Below are 18,859 nucleotides of genomic sequence, written 5' to 3' on the forward strand. Positions count from 1 at the left end.
AAAGCTTAAATGCTAAAATGTTGAAAATAAAACTTCCATTTCCATCTGATCTATCTAGATCCTGTTGCTCAGTGTTCTGAGCTTTCTGTGATAGCTATTAACACTTGTGAAGTACTTACTTTGCAGTGTCAGCACCACTCGTAATGAGAGTGTTGATTAGCAGCTCATGGCCATACCTTGCTGCTATGTGCAAAGGGGTGTTTCCATTCTTGTCCTCACAGTCTATTATAGCTCCTGCAGTTAACAACACAGTGTTAGACTAGATGAAGAAAGAACAAGTCAAATTTTTAAATGCAATGAAAAAATGCTATTCAAGAATAAAATATGCACATATTGTATTGCTTGGGCCAGGTTCTTGGAGTCAGATTTTATGCTTAACAGTTTTGTGAAGAAAGCCTAAATTTAAGAACATTTAAAATTGCCAAAGGGGTTCTGGGTCTAGTAAGTTCAGTAACCAATGTGTTAACATTAAACACATTTCTTTTCTTTTTTCTTTTTTTTTGTTGGGTCCGGTTGTGGGGCCTGAACTCTGGGTCTGGGCGCTGTCCCTCAGCTCTTCAGCTCAAGGCTAGTGCTCTACCACTTGAGCCACAGCGCCACTTCTGGCTTTCTTTTTGCGTATGTGGTGCTGAGGAATCGAACCCAGGACCTCATGCATGTAAGGCAAGCGCTCTACCACTGAGCCACCTTCCCAGCCCCTAAACACATTTCTTTAGAGAAAATATTTCAGATATTTAATGTGTGGGCACACTGGCTGTAAAAATAATTTCATTGGCCAAGTGCTGGTAGCTCATGCCTGTAATCCTAGCTACTCAGGATACTGAGAACTGAGATGGTGGTTCAAAGCCAGCCTGGGTTTAACCACCAAAAAATACAGAAGTAGGGTTGTGGCTCAAGTGGTAGAGCATTAGCTCTAAGCAAAAAAAGCAAAATGCAAAAATTCCAGGGACAGGGCCCAGAACCTGACTTCAAGCCCCAGGATCAGGACAAGAAAAAAAGAGTCACTTAGTCCTATATGTTTTTTTTTTTCTTACTACCTGCTATAGTACTTCCTACTGCCCCCTACCAAAACCTAGACCAACTATTATACTGAGAAGTTACTAAACAGTTCCCTAGGACATGGTTTGAGAAATACAGGTTTAAAGAATTAGTGTAATTTTTTTTCCTATTTTGAAATTTGGCTTTCCTCATATGTACTAATAGGAACACAAAAAGGAAACGAAGCTGTGGCTTAAGAGGTAGAGTAATAACCTTGAGCAAAAAAGATTCAGGGTAACACCACAGCACTGAGTTCAAGCCAGCAAAAAAAAACAAAAACAGAAAATAAACTAAGACTACTTCAAAAAGGGAAATTCATAAAAGGAAAAAATAAATCCAACAGTACATATAAATATGTAAAACAAGCCAGGTGGTGGGGGCTCATGCCTATAATCCTTGCTATTCAGGAGGCTGAGATCTGAGGATCATAGTTCAAAGCCAGCCTGGGGAGGAAAGTTCATAAGACTCTTATCTCCAATAAACCACCAGAAAACTGGAAGTGGTGCTGTGGCTCAAGAGGGAGAGCGCTCACCTTGAGCTGAAGAGCTGAGGGATAGTACCTAGGCTGAGTTCAAGCCCCACGACTGACCAAAATAAATAAATAAATAAAATAAAACATACATTAAAGAGTTTCTAGTTAGCAATATTAGGGGAAAAAAAGGCATAACTTACTATTAAATAAATAAAACTTATTGTGTGGTGGCACCTGTCTATAACCTAATATATAGGAAGCTGAAGCAGAGGAACAAGAGTTTTAAAGGGCTGGATGGCATATGTCTGTATGTAACCCCAGCTACTTTTGAGATTAGGAGGATCATAGTTTGAGGCCAGTCTTGGCAATAAAAATTTAGTGAGATGTCAACCAATAAGCTGGGTATGGAGGTATATCCCATTTCCAGGCAAAAGCATGAGTTATTATCTGAAAAATCACTAAGGAAAGAAGCTGAAGAAATATTACACAGCCAGGAGAAAGAATAATGTTGTCATTTGCAGGGAAGTGGAAGGACTTAGAATAAACCAGGTTAAGTGAGGTAAGCCAAGCTCAGAGAGACAAACAGTGCATGTTTTCTCTTACATGCATAAGCTAAGTCTAAAATACCTGGGACATGATAAATTATCTAGGACTCTAGGCAGCCACACACAGTGAGACCAAAGGAGAATACTCTTAGGGGAGGAACAGAAATGTACAATGCCTAAGTGCCTCTGATCATATAAAATAATATTTTTTTCTGTTTTCTTTTTGTCTTGTTTAATCTGTCTTTGGGAGAATAAGGGGGGCACAGAAATGGAGGGACAAAGAGTGAACAAATGCAGCAGTGATCCTTATCAGACACACGTCGAAAATGAACTACACAACTTGTGTGTGGGGATGGGAGGGAAAAACTGGGAAAGCAACATTTCCAAAAAGAAATGTACTCATTAATTATCCAACTTATGTGAATATAACCCCTCTGGTACAACACCTTTATAACAACAATAAAACATTTTTTAAAAAAAGGGGGGGCTGGAAGTAGCTCCCCATCACAGAATACCTGCCTAGCAAGTGCTAAGCTCTGAGTTCAAAACCCAGTAATAATAATAATAAAAAACTTCATGGTTAGCCTAAGCTACATAGTACCTCAATAACCCAGAAAATATGAGATTCATAAAAATGGAGGGGGGGGGGAAATGGGATGAATTGTACATGGCATTTTATACTCTCATTGTTGATTTTCAAGAGCTCTGAAGTCATACAGACAGCCATGGCAATTCTCAATATCACTCATTTTGTGGATGATTTTTATTACATTTAAGAAATAAAAAAAACAAACAGAAATACTTTTTACCACTCTGGATAATGGTTTGTGATCTGGAGAATCTACCGTGGAGGGCAGTCATATGCAGTGGGGTTTTCCCATCTTTACTCTGAAATAAAAAAATTATTTTGTTATATCGATAATATTCTTAAGACTGACTCCTTGCTTGTAGATTACTAAAAAGCTCTGGATGAAGCTGAATGCTGAGGACTCATACCTATAATTCTAGCCACTTAAGTGGCTAAGATGTGAGGACTGAACTTTGAAGCCAGTCACACAGCAAGAAAGTCCTTGAGACTTTTTACTGGGGGGGGGGGGGGGGGGTCCGGTCGTGGGGCCTGAACTCTGGGCCTGGGTGCTGTCCCTCAGCTCTTCAGGTCAAGGCTAGCACTCTACCACTTGAGCCACAGCACCATTTCCTGCTTCTTTTTTCTTTTTTGCTTATGTGGTGCTGAGGAATCAAACCCAGGGCCTCATGCATGCAAGGCAAGTGCTCTACCACTGAGCCACCTTCCCAGCCCCTCCTTGAGACTTTTATCTTAATAAACTACTCAGAAAAAGCCAGAAGTGTAGGTATGGCTCAAGTAGTAGAGTGCTAGCTTTGAGCAAAAGCAGCTCAGGGACAGCACCCAGGACCTGAGTTCAAGTCCCAGGATTGTCTCACACACACAAAAAACCAGCTTTGGATGGATGGTATTTTAAGATATAATGTTAGTATCATTTTTATTCTATCAGTGAGGAAACTAAAGTATAAAAGAGTGGTACAGTCTTGATATGCTCTCAAAGTTCAAGACTTAGTATTTCACATTGCTCCTAGGCAACTATGAATAAGAACTGCAGTTGTTACAAATAATTTTAAAACTAAATATGAATTTATAACCATAATGAATACCGTATTGTTTTCTCAAATTACTTAACGAACGTGAGGGCACCAGTGTCTTAAAGCTGTAATCACAGCTACTGAGGCTATGAGATCTAGAGATTGAGATCTAGACGAGTGAAGCTCTTCTAGAGGCAAAGCTGGGCAGAAAATTCTGAGACTCCATCTCCAAAATAATAAAAAACAGGTTGGGAGCATGACTCAAGGAGTAGAGCACCACACTAGCATGAGTTCAAACCCAAGTAATGCAAATAAAAATTACTTAAGAAATCCTTGTGTCATATAAAGTATTAAAATAAATCCTAAGAACTTACCTAGGTTTATGATTATATATTTTGTTTTCAGAGTTCTTCACTTCAGACTGTAATCTTCCTATCTATGCCTCCTACAAAGGAGAATGTAGCTAGAGCCACTGGTGTGAACTACTATGTGTGGCTGCTGGTTGACATAGTAAGCTCTCAACTTTTTGCTAAAGCTGGCCTAGAACCACAATACTCCCAGGTTCTGTATCCACAATAGCAGGAACCACAGATGTGAATCGCTGTACCCAGTGCTTCATATGAACTTTGGGAGAGTGGGGGGAGTGTGATCCTAGGGCTTGATTTCAGGGCCTGGAAGCTGGTTCCTGAGCATCTTTTGCTCAAGGTTAGTACTCTACCACTTGAGCCACAGTGCCACTTTGGCTTTTTCTGTGTCGTTTACTGGAGATAAGAGTCTCACGGACTTTTCTGCACTAGCCAGCTTCGAATTTGAGCCTCAAATCTCAACCTCCTGGCTAGGATTTTAGCCATCAGCCACCAGCAGCATACCTTAATTTTTAGCAAACAAGCCAGCTAAGAAATCATGAGGAATTTCTAATCCTTTGAAGGGTGTGTGAGAAGGGATGAGAGCAAATACATGCCTACATGGGTTCTGGTAGTAGAGCTGAGCCCCACCACTTAACCAGTAGAGAGCTGAGCTTCACTACTTAACCACAGCAAGATTTTGGGCAAGCTGCCTAACTTATTGGAACCTTTACTTTCTCAACTAAAAATGTATACCATCTGTAATTCATAAGTCTGTTGTACAGTGTAAATATAATGATCTTTATAGATCATCTAATAAATAAAGGTCTGTTATAATGTAAGCCAGTGTTTTTATTTGATGCTTTAAAAATACACTAGTATGCATTCTTTCAACTAGAAAAAAAAACATTAATAGCATTTTAACAAAAAAAATGCACAATCTAATTTCTAGTAATCAAGATAACTAAGGAGATAAAACAAAAGGAAAAACAAGGTAGAAAGAAAAGCAGCAAGAATGAATATAAAACAAAGAACATGAACACTAGCAAATTTAATTGCTTTGTTAACAGGGAAAATGTAAGTAAGGACCTAGCCCATCAGCCAAATAACTTAAACACATATGACAAATCCAAGTGGTAGGAGTTAATATACAGACTTTGCTTATTAAAATCTACAACTTTTGCACAGTTTCAGAGTTTTAGAAATGAACATGAGGTATATTTCAATGAAACTTGGTAGTAAATTAATGAAAAAACAAAGAGGACAGATTTATCTTTTTGGCTAGATGCAGTGGCTCAAGCCTTTAATCTGCTAATTGGGAGGCAGAGATTGAGTTAATTGAGGTTCTAGGCGAGAAGAGGCATAAAAGTTTGTGAGACTCCATCTTGACTAATGGCTTGGCATGGTGGGGTAAGCGTGCCATCCAGAGACACAGAAAAACATAAATAAGATGGCAGCCTAGGTCAGCCCAGGCATCAAGTGAGACCTTACCTAAAAAATAACTAGAGTGGGATGAGGCCTTGGTGCCTTGCCATCTCCAGGAGGCTGAGATCTGAGGACTTTGGTTCAATGTCAGCTCTGGCAGGAAAGTCCCTGACACTTACATCTCCAATTATGCATCAATAAACCAGAAGTGGAGCTATAGCTCAAGTAGTAGAGCACTAGCCTTAAGCAAAAAGCTCAGGGATAGTGCTTAGGCCCTGAGTTCAAGGCCAAGACTAATCATGTATGTATGTACACACACACACACACACACACACACACACACACACACACACACACACACACACACACACACACACACACACACACACACACACAGTGCTTAGGCCCTGAGTTCAAGGCCAAGACTAATCATGTACGTACACACACACACACACACAAACACACACGTGCTTAGGCCCTGAGTTCAAGGCCAAGACTAATCATGTACGTATGTACGTACACACACACACACACACACACACACACACACACACACACACACACACACACACACACACACACACACACACACACACACACACACACACACACACACACACACACACACACACACACACACACACACACACACACACACACCCTCTAATCCACTAATGTAAAAAGGGCCTCACAGAATGGCTAAAGTGATAAAATGTCTGCCAAATAAGCATCAAATCCCTAAGCACTACCAAAAATACAGCTATATAAACTGTATATAAGCAGAATGTCACACATCTAGGCAAGATTAAAGCAACCTACATGAAATCCATTTCTTACTGTCTGTTGCCTTCAAATCTATTAAGATATTACATACTAATGTCTGCTGAAAGAAAAAATCCTTTATTGAACATAAAATACATGATTGAATCACTGAGAACTTAGCTTCAAATAGGCCCACTAGTTTGAGCGTTTTGTAAGTGAACCCCTTATAGACCTGAGTTTCAATTCCAAATTTGAAGAGTTAGACAACTATATAGCCATGTTCAAATCTTTAAAGTATTCCCTTTGAGTTAAAAAATGCTCAATATAAACAAGTATAAATGATAAACTACAAAACATTATCATTACCCTATAAAATTTTCTCATGCCTCTTTCCTGGACAGTCCTTGCTCCCAGAGATGACAACTGTTCTGATTCTTTAGCTAGATTCTAGAATCCCATAAAAATGGAATTTCATCTGTTGTAGAACCTTACCTAAATCAGAAATGAGTGCATATATTCTCTTGCTCACCACATAGATTTGCCGTTGCACTTAAAAGTTTATTAGTACTTTCTTATTATAAAATTATTATATTCATTTGGATACTCTTTTAAATAGCTAAATATTTAAAATATAGATTCTAATTGTTCTATACCTTCATATTGACATCAGCCCCATGGCCAACTAGAAGTTCTAAACACAGTGCTCCATGCGTTGATGCAGCGGCAAAGTGCAAAGGAGTGAATCCTTTTTCATTCTTTTGATTTACATTAGCACCACAGTCTATGAGCTCATTCACAACAACATCTTGTCCATTATAGCAGGCCACGTGAAGAGGTGTGTTCCCATAGGCATTTGGTTCATTCATCTATTGGAAGGGTGAAAAAGTGTCAATGTTACAGTAACCTTGCTAATAATTATTACTGCAAGCTATTTTAGGAAGCACGTGGTTGCAATCAAATTAATAAAGTGAGAGAAAAAAGGGACAAAAACACGGATGAGGCTTATAACACTAAAGTTCTTTTAAATAATGAACATAAGTACTTGGTGCTAAAACAGTTGTGTATATTTAGAGAATATAATTCAAATAGAATGTGTACTAATGACACAACCAAATGATGATTCTAGAATATGAATATTAAAAAAACATTTTTAAAGTCTCTTAGAAAAAAGAGATTTACCATATAATTAACTCTAAGAATCATGAATAAAGAACAAGACTGAAGATTGAATATATTCAGTAAAATATATGTTTTTAGCATTTTCTTTTATAATAACAAAGTTAGTAAGTTAGAGATTCGGAGTTTTTCTTAAAACTACATGACATATTTTGCATATTTTTCTATTAAAAATCATTTGTCAAAAACTTGTAAATTTTTCCTAGCTTTACATGTTAAAATCTTATCAAAAGACAAAAGAATATGCTCAATAATAATGCAACTCAGGCTTTCTCCCTTCCTTTCCATTTCTTTCTTTTTTTTGGCCAGTCGTGTGGCCTGAACTCTGGGCCTGTGTGCTGTGCCTCAACCCTTCAGCTCAAGGCTAGTGCTCTATTATTTGAGCCACAGCGCCACTTTTGGCTTTTTCTGCTTATGTGCTGCTGAGGAATCAAACCCAGGGCCTTATGCCTGCAAGGCAAGCACTCTACCTCTGAGCCACCTTCCCAGCCCCGACCCTTTCCATTTCTAATAAATATAGTATAATACTTTAAAGTTTACATGATTTTTTGGGGGGGGGGTCAGTTGTGGGGCTTGAACTCTAGGCTTGGGCACTATCCCTCAGCTCTTCAGCTAAAGGTGAGCTCTCTACTGCTTGAGCCACAGTGCTGGTTTCTGGTGGTTTATTGGAGATAAGTCTCATGGACTTTTGAACTGCGATCCTCAGATCTCAGCCTCCTGAGTAACTAGAATTACAGGCATGAGCCACTGGTGCCTGGCTACATGAGTCTTACATGGCAAGAAACTATACCTTGGACTTGGCATCATGGCTTACACCTGCAATCCCAGTATCTGGGAAGATTATGGCTGGAAGCTAGCCTAGGCAATAAGTCAGTAAGACCACATTCTCAATACACATGGCCACAAGGTAAGTCATATCTATAATCCCAACTACATAGGAGGAAGAGATGGTAGATAGTAGAATTCATGACTAGGGCAAGGCAAAAAAGTTTGTAACCTTCTCTGAAAAATAAAGAAAAAAGTCTGGGGGACTGGGGGTGATATGTCTCAATTGGTAGTGTTTGCCTAGCAAGCATAAGGCTCACAGTTCAAACCACAGTACCACAATCGCCACTATCAGCATCAGCAACAACTACTATAATAAAGAATTTTACCTTGCCCAAAGGGATGTGGACTTAGCTTTTGGCTTCAAGGAGGTAACCTAAAATGTACCTGATAGCAGTGTCCTTGTTGAGGGTGTTCACTCATTGGACCTTAGAATTAGATTGACCATATCTGCTTATCTTAGAATGAAGACCAACTGTGCCAGATTTAAACCAACAATGAAATTTAAGATGGGAGTTTTGTAAGCAAGCTTGGAGACTAAACCATCACATGGTCAACCAATCACACCTATGTAATTGGAACCCAAGTTAAAAAAAAAATTACAAATGAAGCTAAGATGATCATTCTCAGTTGGCATTGCATTGTGCTTACTGTCACATATTAATACTAGAAAAGTTAGTGGGTCCTGTCTCCATGAGAAGAGAATGATAGAAACTTTAAGAATATGCCTAGGGCTCTATCCTATCTGTTTCCTTCCTTCAACAGATCTTAATTTGTACTTTCCCTTTGTAATAAACCATAATTGTGAATGTTAACCGCTTTCAGTGAGTTATGTGAGTCCTCCTAGTGAATCATCAAACCTGAAGCTTGAAGCCCTTCTATACATAATTGTTCACAAGTGAGGATAAAGCACTCCTGTAATCCTGGCTACAATGAAGCTGAGATCTGAGGATTGTGGTTTAAAGTCATCCAGGGAGGAAAGTCTATGAGGCTCTTATCTCCAATTAACAAGCAAAAAGCTGAAAAGTGGAGCTATGGCTATGTGGTAGAGCACTAGTCTTGATTGAAAAAGCTATGGTACAGCACCCAGGCCCTGAGTTCAAGCCTCACTACTGGCACACAAAAACAAAAACGAGGGTAGTCTTGTTGGAAGAACACTACAGTTGTAGTGGCTTCAGCTTATCACAACTTCAATCTTTTCTTAGAATATAGATAATAGTGTTAAATGTAAAGAAATATTGAAAGTTTATAGATGTCATTACCAGAAAATTCTCTCTCAAAGCACAGCCCCTGGAAGGAACCAACTTTGTTAAAACCTTCATTTAGACTTTCTACAGTGCAAAACTGGTAAGAGTAAATGGCTGTGGCTTTAAGACACCTAGTTTATGGCAATTTGTAATAGTATCCCTAGGAAACTTTAAAAACAGAAAGCAAGATGTAGGCAGAGATCAGATGTGATTAAGAGAGTTTTAGGTGATAAAAACACTGCCACCCGTGTTTTTGTCTTGTCAAAAGACCAAAGAATATTCTCAATAATATGCAAGGCTTTCCCCTCCCTTTCCATTTCTAATAAAAATGGTGTTATTTTACTATTCATTAAGCTTTTGTTTTTGAGACAGTTTCTTATTATGTAGCCCAGGGTGGCTTCAAACTCATGATCCAATAGCTTTAACCTTTTAAGTTCTGGGATTACAGGAGCGTGCACCATCATTCCAGGTTTAGTTTTAAAATGGCAGCAAAAAGATTTAAAACAACTGTCAGATACAAAATTGTCTCATTTGTCCACATCAGGAATTCTGAAGACTTTATGTTACCATGTTGAGAATTATACAAAACGCTGAGATAAAATGAAACGTTTATGTTTTGTATCTGACTAGATCCCACACAATTTATTAGGGCTTGCAACTTCTTGTAATTCTCCCAGTTTCATTGTCTGCTTATTTTCAGCAGTGTTCTTTAGGTACTTAAATTTATATGATAGTCTATCCAGCTCAACAACTATCATTTATTTTTTTGACTAATCAGACCACCATCTACATTTTTTTTTTTAATGCTGTTGGTCTTAGGGCTTGAACTCAGGGCCTGGGTGCTATCCCTGAGATTTTTTTACTCAAGTCTAGTGTTCTACCACTGAGCTACAGCTCTACCTCTGACTTTTCTGCCCTGAATGGCTTTGATCTGTGGTCCTCAGATCACATCTTGCAAAGTAGCTAGAATTATAGGTATGAATCACTGGTATCTGGCTTTTTTGAAACTGATAGTTTGCCTCTTTCTGGCAGAGCCTTGCCTTCTTTCCTCCTAATTTACTGCTTTGAAGAACTAACAAGTTTGTCCCAAATGTTTCGCAAATATGGTGGCAGAAAACTGTACTCTTAGTACTCAGTTTAGTTAGGAGGATTGTGAATTCTAGACAAGCAGGCTACCTAGCAAGGCTGTATCCCAAAGAATCCTATCTTTCTTACAAGAGAGTAAATATAGTAACAGCAGGGGAAACATGAGTTCAGTGAAAATTGTTATATCAACTCAGGAATCAAAAAAATCCAGATACAGAAGCATCCCTTCCCAACAGAAGACATATGCTAATTTAGCACAAAGTCTTTTGTGTTCTTGTTTAGCTTTTGTCATTAAAAGTTATAATGTTTATCAGACTAAGAAGATTAACAATAAATTGGACTATACTTTAAAAATTGTGTGGAATTGTACCAATGAAATTCCCTCTGCATAACAAATGTAATTGATAAAAAAATAATGAAAATAAATCAATAAAGAGGTTAATAAGAACATAGTCATCTAACTCACATGTCTGATCTGCTGAATCTCCCAGAGACAGAAAAGTTACAGAACTTGAAATATGATGAGAAAAATATATTTTAACTCTTAATGTTCTTTGACTAATTACATATCTGGATCATAAATCAGTATACTAGGTAAAGAACTATAAATATCTGGTTAAAAGACAAAAGTATTACTGTATGAAATAATACTTTAAACCTGAAATAACTTCTGCCATCAATATAGTAACAAAAATAAAAAATGTTCCATTATATACCTACATCAACTCCAAGATCCAGAAGATACTTGACTACACTGATCATTCCACTAGAGGCTGCTGCATGAAGAGGTGTGTAAGATTTCTTGTCCTTACATGTCACTTCAGCTCCATGTGCTACTAGTAATTTCACTACTTCTATATGACCTGAAAACAAGTTTATGAGGAAAAAACAAAAAGATGAAAATATATAAAATATTAAATCTGAATGCTTTTCAAGAATAGAAAAAATGTACAATAATCCCATAATACATAAAAATAACCAATAAATCATGTTAAAATTGAAAGGACAGAAAAATGTAAGAATAACTTTGATAAATATTAGATAACTAAGAACTTAATGACAATAACTTAAAACAACACACTTCTTTTGTTAAACAATAACTTTTAATCTATAATCTTCCTTTTGCCTAGTATTTTCTGTTCTATCTCCCACAGGTTGTTTTAATCCCTGTCCTCCCCTCCTCCTCCTCTTTCTCAAGCTAGAGAATGAACTCACAACTTTGTACATGTTAGATAAATATTCTACCACTCCTAGATCCACTGCTATTTAAAGTTAATAATCTTCTATTGACGTAGCTTGAGCTCAGGACCTGGGTGCTATGCATGAGAGCTGAGCTCAAGGCTAGTCCTAGACCTCTACCACTTGAGTCACAGCTCCACTTCTAACCTTTTGGGTAGTTAACTGGAGATAAGAGTTTCCTGGGGGCTGGGAAGGTGGCTCAGTGGTAGAGTGCTTGCCTTGCATGCATGAATCCCTAGGTTCGATTCCTCAGCAACACATAAGCAGAAAAAGCCAGAAGTGGGGTTAAGGTTCAAGTGGTAGAGTGCTGATACAGCTGTAGAGCTGAGGGACAGCACCCAGGCCCAGAGTTCAGGTCCCATGACCAACAAAAAGAAAAAAAAATGAGTCACCTGGACTTTCCTTTCTCGGCTGGCTTTGAACTATGATCCTCAGACCTCACCTCCTGAGTAGTCAGGATTATAAGCATGAGCCACTGGCACCTAGCTTTCATCTTTTATTTTTACACGAAAAATGGGGGGGGGGGGAATGACAAAACCAATAAAATCAACACAAGAAAACTCTGAAGATAATCTATGCCTACTGGAGTAGCTAACTAGATGTCTCTGAAATCAGGTAGCTCTACTGGTAAATCTCAAAATCATTCTAGTATCACAGAAGACATCCCAATTCATATGTAACTTTTACTAGACAAAGGAATCAACATTAACAGAATCACAAAATTACAACTTTTAACAGGAAAACAAGTCTTGAACTCCACAGCTACTGCCTGTCCTCTCTCTCATGGTCCTGACATTGAATTCAGAGTCTTTCACATGCTAAAAAAAAAGTGTTCTACCACTGAAAATCTCCATTCTAGAGTTCTTTTTAACAGTCTTAAAAAGTGAATTGTTCAGCCAGGTGTTGGTAGCTCAAAGTTCATAATGCTAGCTTCTTGGGAGGCTGAGATTGAAAGAGTGCAGTTTCAGGCCAGTCCAGGCATATATGCAAGACTCAGGAGGCTGAGACCTGAAGGACCATGGTCCCTAAGACGCCATATCTCCAATTAACCACCAAACAAACAAACAAAAACAGGCTAGATCGAGGAATGGCTCAAATAATAGAGTGTTAGCCATGAGCAAAAAAAGTCCAACCAACAGGAGGCCCATGAGTACAATCTCCAGTACTGGCAGGCAGGCAGGCAGGCAAGTAAGCAAGCCAATAACAACAAAAAATAACTAGCACAAAAAAGGGCTGGAGGTGTATCTCTGGTAGAGTACCTGCATAGCAAGTTGGAGGCTTTGACTGACTTCAAATTCCAGTTTAAGGAATCAGTTGAAACTCAAACTTACCCTCCCAAAAAAGGCTTCCTCCAAAAGGCACAGTTCCAGAATTATAGCACTTCAAAATCCCATGGCAATGGGCTGGGAGGCCCTGGGTTCGATTCCTCAGCACCACATAAGCAAAAAGAAAAAAGCCGGAAGTGGCACTGTGGCTCAAGTGCTAGAACGCTAGCCTTGAGCTGAAGAAGAGCTCAGGGACAGCGCCCAGGCGCAGAGTTCAGGCCCCACAACCGGACCCAAAAAAAAAAAAAAAAAAAACAACAAAGACCATATAGATGAAAATAATAAACAAGGAGGAAATAGGTTATGCTGTGGCTTTTTTTTTTTTTTTTTTTTGGGTCCGGTCATGGAGCCTGAACTCTGGGCCTGGGCGCTGTCCCTCAGCTCTTCAGCTCAAGGCTAGCGCTCTACCACTTGAGCCAGAGCGCCACTTCTGGCTTTTTTCTTTTCTTTGCTTATGTGGTGCTGAGGAATTGAACCCAGGGCCTCAAGCATGCAAGGCAAGCACTCTACCACTGAGCCACCTTCCCAGCCCTGGTCTTTGTACAATAAAGTTTTTAGTTTTGGTTTACTGTGCTAGTGCTGGGGCTTGAACTCAGGGCTCTGTGCTCTTGCTGATCTTTCTCCCCTCACAGCCAGTATTCTACCTCTTGAGCTGGTTTTTTGCTGGTTAACTGGAAATAAAATCTCATGAACTTCTGGGTGTCCAGTGGCTCACGCCTATAATCCTAGCTACTCAGGAAGCTGAGATTTGAGGATTGCGGTTCAAAGCCAGCCTAGGCAGGAAAGTCCATGAGACTCATCTCTAATAAACCACTTGAAAACTGAAAGTGGCGCTGTGGCTCAAGCAGTAGAGTGCTTGCCTTGAGCTGAAGAGTGCAGGGAGAGCACCCAAGCCCAGAGTTCAAGCCCTATGACCGACCAAAAATAAATAAATAAATAAATAAATAAAAATCTCATGAACTTTTCTGACCACATTGGCTTTCAACTTCAATTCTGCATGTCTCCGCATCCTGAATATCTAGAATTATAGTCATGAGCCACGGTGCCTGGCTTGCAAAGAACATTTCTATGCTACTGTTTCTGTATACTTTAAAAATTTCTAACACAGGCTTTGATTTGCCTCTCTGGCTCACCAAGTTATCATGAGCACCAATGAATGGTTTTGTTAATGTTATGATCACAAAGACAGGTTTTTAGGTGTGTATCCTAGGCCCATTTTTCTCAGAAGTTACATTAGTTTTCAAGTACAATCATAAGATTTTTCAAAAACACCTAATACAGCAAAGATGCCTTTAAAATTCAGTTTCTTTCAAATTTCTACTGTAACTGAAGGCAAATACGATGCAGGTTTAATGTAGCATTCAGAATAACAGGCTTATTAATACATCCTTATTATTTTATCTCAACATTCCAATAAAAACAGGATGGATATGAGAATGGACACATTTAGGAAATTCTTTTATTTATTTATTTATTTTTGGGTCCGGTCGTGGGGCCTGAACTCTGGGCCTGGGCGCTGTCCCTTAGCTCTTCAGCTCAAGGCTAGCGCTCTACCACTTGAGCCACAGCGCCACTTCTGGCTTTTTTTCTTTTTGCTTATATGGTGCTGAGGAATCGAACCCAGGGCCTAAGGCATGCAAGGCAAGCACTCTACCACTGAGCCACCTTCCCAGCCCCACTTTTAGGAAATTCTAATCCTAAATTAAACATCAAAGTACCAAGTCTGAGGTATCTCTTTAAGTGTAACAGACTATAGAGAACCCAAATAGTATAATCTTTTAGAAAGACTAGGTCAAAGCTCAACAAAATCAGCACCAGGAAATGGGTGTATGCAAGAGGAGAGGGGGTAGGACCAAGGGGAGAGGGTATACTAAAGAAGAGAAAAAGAGGTGATTATGCATTGTATATACCACAAAATTTATCAAGTAATGGAAGGAATGGGTTTTAGGGGGTAAGAATGTTGAAGGGGGTTATCACTGATCAAGATATACTGTATTCATAAGAAGCTTTGTACAACTACCTAAAGATAATAAATTTTCTACTTAAAGATATTAAAAAAAAAAAAAAAGCAATACCAGCTTTTAGATAAAGTGGATCCAGTGTACTTTTGTCATAGAAAACCTCCTATTCCCAAGCTGGTTCCACAGATCAGTCAACTCAAATACAGTAATTTTTCACTATACTGCAAGAAATGTTATGCAACTGGTAAGAACTAAAATGTACAGCTTTTCTTAAATACAGATGTTAAAAAGTAAAATTAAAAATCACATACCCATATATGCTGCCCAATGGATAGCACGCCTATCTTTCTTGTCAAAAGCATTAATATTGGCACCTCTGGATAAGAGCAGTTTGACCATCTGTAATAAAAGTAAATAGTTTCACAGAAATTCAGAAGCAGAACTTCATAGATATGCCTTGAGTACTCATAGCAGTTTCTCTGGTATTTAATTTTTACATTAGTAGAAATAGTAACAGGATAAAATATTGAAAAAGGATAAAAAGGGTTCACCTGTATGGGTTGAAGTCAGACAACAGTATCTTTTCAATTACTACTCTGTATCCTAGTATTTATGGAAACTAAGTATACATCTGGACATCTAAAGGATAATATTTAAACAGGTTTTATTCTTACTCATAGCACAAACTATTATTAGAATGCAAAGTCCAATCTCATCCCAGAAATTTCTTAAATTTAATTCAAGCACAAATGTAGTCTCTACAATATGGTTAAGGCTGAAGGCTGCTGCATAATCTACTTACTGCATAATATACCAATACCAATAATAATAATTATATCTAATTGTATTTACAATTCTTTCTCTGTTGAAGGACACTGCAGACTTCATCTTGTGACATTAACTACAGTCAGTCAAGGATTCTCACACTGGAAAATCAGAGTAGTACCATGAAAAGAACACTGAGGCCATTAGCTCTGTGCTAAGAATGTTACCTATCTCTTTGCAATTCTGTGTTTGTAAAAAAAAAGGACTAGGAGTCAATTACTGAGGGGAATACCTGTAGTCTTAGCTATTTAGTGGGCTTAGGGTAACATGACCCTGGTTTTGAGATGAACATGGGAAAAATCTCTTCTCAAAAACTAACAAAACAGGGGCTGGGAAGGTGGCTCAGTGGTAGAGCGCTTGCCTTGCATGCATGAGGCCCTGAGTTCGATTCCTCAGCACCACACAAGCAAAAAAGAAAAAAGCCGGAAGTGGCGCTGTGGCTCAAGTGGTAGAGTGCTAGCCTTAAGCTGAAGAGCTGAGGGACAGCGCCCAGGCCTAGAGTTCAGGCCCCATGACCAAACCCCAAAACAAAACAAAACAAAAACAAACTAACCAAACAACCTCCCAATAACAACAACAGAAATACTGGACAAGTTAGCCTCAAATGTTCATCTAACTTTGTCTAATTCAACTAGTAGAAGTGATACTTGGAAAGATAACTGAATTTTTTTTGATCAATCTGTCATCAAAGAGTTCTGCTAAATGTTGATTATAATAAACTGTATGAAAGTATATTTTTTAGTCAAATGTGATGGCTCATGTTTATAATCCCAGCTATTTGGGTGGGAGAGATTGGGAAGACTAGCTCAAAGCCAGCTTAGGTAAAAAATTAAATAGAGACTCCCATCTCAACCAAAATGATGGGCTTTATGACACACATCTATGGTTCCAGATATATGCAAGAAGATAATGATCCATATGAACCATGGACAAAACCAGACAAGCAAAACAGACAAACATCCCAAGACTCTATCTAAAAAATAATCCAAAAGCAAAAGGGGTCAGAGATCAGGCTCAAAATGCAAGTGCAAGCCCAAATTTCATACTGCCAAATATATAACACAAGCAAATTATTTCTAAACTGCCTTTCTTTGCTATCCTTTCAAGAGAATAGTAAAACTGCTTTCTCCCTAGATTCTTTTTCAGTGATATAATACCCCTTTCATGTTACATATAGTTGGATAAAATTTTCATCATTCTATGTTTACTCTGGAATTCAAGGGTATAATCAGAATGTACTAAACATATCTCTAAGTTTTTAAGACTTGTCAGGAAAAAATATTGGTGGCTCATTAAAGGCAAAATTTGATGAAAATAAGCAAGATAGTTTTGTTTGCTTCCATTATAGAGTGAATGGTCAAAAAAAGGCAAGCTCATTAATAAGCAGGGGTGGTAGGGAAGGTAAACTCTGTGTAACTGAATGCACCCACCTCTGCATGTCCACTGAAAGCAGCATGATGTAATGCAGTTCTTCCTGCTCGGTCAGATACATTTACATTGCTCAGGAGAGGCACCAAAGCTTCTGCACACTTCACAGCTTTATTAGCCGCAGCTATGTGTAAAGGAGTTTGCCAATTCTTGTCTCGAGCATTCACATCTGCAGAATGCTTCAAAAGTACCTGAACTGCTTCCTAAAATACCAAAGATAAATAAAAGACAAGTAAGTAAATGGCTTTGGAAGTTATTTACAAAAATGGTTATATAAAGGAAAAAAAAGGAATTCATTAAAGAAAACAAAATATTTTTAATTAAAAAACTACTCATAAGCTGGGCGCCAGTGGCTCATGCCTGTAATCCTAGCTATTCAAGAGGCTGAGATCTGAGATTCAAAGTTCAAAGCCAGCCCAGGGAAGAAAGTCTGTGAGACTCTTATCTCCAATTAACTACCAGAAAACCAGAAGTGGCACTGTGGCTCAAGTGGTAGAGCCCTAGCCTTGAGCAAGAGCTGAGGGACAGCACTCAGGCCCAGAGTTCAAGACCCACGACTGACCAAAAATTAAAACAACAACGACAAAAAAAAACTACTCATAGACAGAAATAGATGTATAATCCTGAAACACTCTCCCTATCCAAAATATAGGAATTAGAATGGGGCTGTGGTTCAAGTAGTAAAGCACCTGCCGTGGCAAGCACAGGCCTAAAATACTTGTATGTTGAACATATTTAAGGAGATCTGCTGCTTTAAAATGGGACATGTAAAAATAAAAAGAAATATACAGTCTTTTGTTGAAATACTAGAGTTAAGGCAAGAGTTTAATGAACAATGTGATATATCTATCAGAAGTGAAGAAAACCTCTCAACACCGTAGTTGTAAATTGAACTAATGGCAGGATCCCAAGAATTTAGTACATCACCACCATTAAGCAATATCACAAATAGAATCTAGCAAAAATTTTTCTCTGTACATTGAACATAATTCTATCTTTGGTAGATAATGACAAGTTACATATGAAAATAAAAAAGACCAGAACAGAACTCTACTGTCAAATTATCTTGTTTACAAAGCATACTATTCAAGTCTGGTAAAACTGACCTTGCAGATTTTTATAATCTGTAAGGCCAGGGAGAAGGGATACTGCTTGCTTTTCTCAAGTTTATCAAAAAATAGTAACCAAATACTCCTAAATCATCAAAGCATGTTAAGCCTTTAAAACAAAAAGTAATCACAACTATCTGATATATGGGAAAGAGCACAAGGATTTAACAGGGTGCTGAAAGGAGGAGGAAAAGAAGTCAGTTAGTCAATCAAAGATATGTGGAGGTCTATGCCTTCATAATTCCACTCTAGGTAAATAACTAGAGAAATACCTAGGTAAATACTCAAGAGAAATAAAAATAGATCTCTTCATGAATGCTCACAGCAGCTTATTCCTAGGTAAAAAACAAAACAAAAACCCCTCAGAAACAACTGATGGCCGTGGTGGTTCATGCCTATAACATTTAGCTACCCAGGAAGCTGAGATCTAGAAGACTGCAGTTCAGAGCCAGA

The 18,859-nt window shown here is 38.4% G+C and overlaps 1 protein-coding gene across 6 annotated transcripts in view; it reads right to left on the reverse strand.

Moving 5' to 3' along the window:
- Nucleotides 1–18,859, reverse strand: part of Ankrd28 (ankyrin repeat domain 28) — a 167,228-nt gene that overhangs the window by 40,962 nt on the left and 107,407 nt on the right. For all 6 annotated transcript variants that reach the window (XR_011371146.1, XM_070018614.1, XM_070018616.1 and 3 more), the window contains 6 exons: nucleotides 17,300–17,500; nucleotides 15,356–15,443; nucleotides 11,240–11,382; nucleotides 6,839–7,051; nucleotides 2,865–2,943; nucleotides 120–234 (listed from right to left, as the gene is read on the reverse strand). Coding sequence is in view for 5 of the 6 variants with exons in the window: in XM_070018614.1 (XP_069874715.1) it covers nucleotides 120–234; nucleotides 2,865–2,943; nucleotides 6,839–7,051; nucleotides 11,240–11,382; nucleotides 15,356–15,443; nucleotides 17,300–17,500 (839 nt within the window). In the remaining variant the exon portion in view is untranslated. The remainder of the gene's footprint in view (nucleotides 1–119; nucleotides 235–2,864; nucleotides 2,944–6,838; nucleotides 7,052–11,239; nucleotides 11,383–15,355; nucleotides 15,444–17,299; nucleotides 17,501–18,859) is intronic.

Source organism: Dipodomys merriami, unplaced genomic scaffold (genome assembly GCF_024711535.1).
Source record: "Dipodomys merriami isolate MVZ:Mamm:240054 unplaced genomic scaffold, mDipMer1.0.p SCAF_13, whole genome shotgun sequence".
In the NCBI taxonomy this organism is placed as follows: domain Eukaryota; kingdom Metazoa; phylum Chordata; class Mammalia; order Rodentia; family Heteromyidae; genus Dipodomys; species Dipodomys merriami.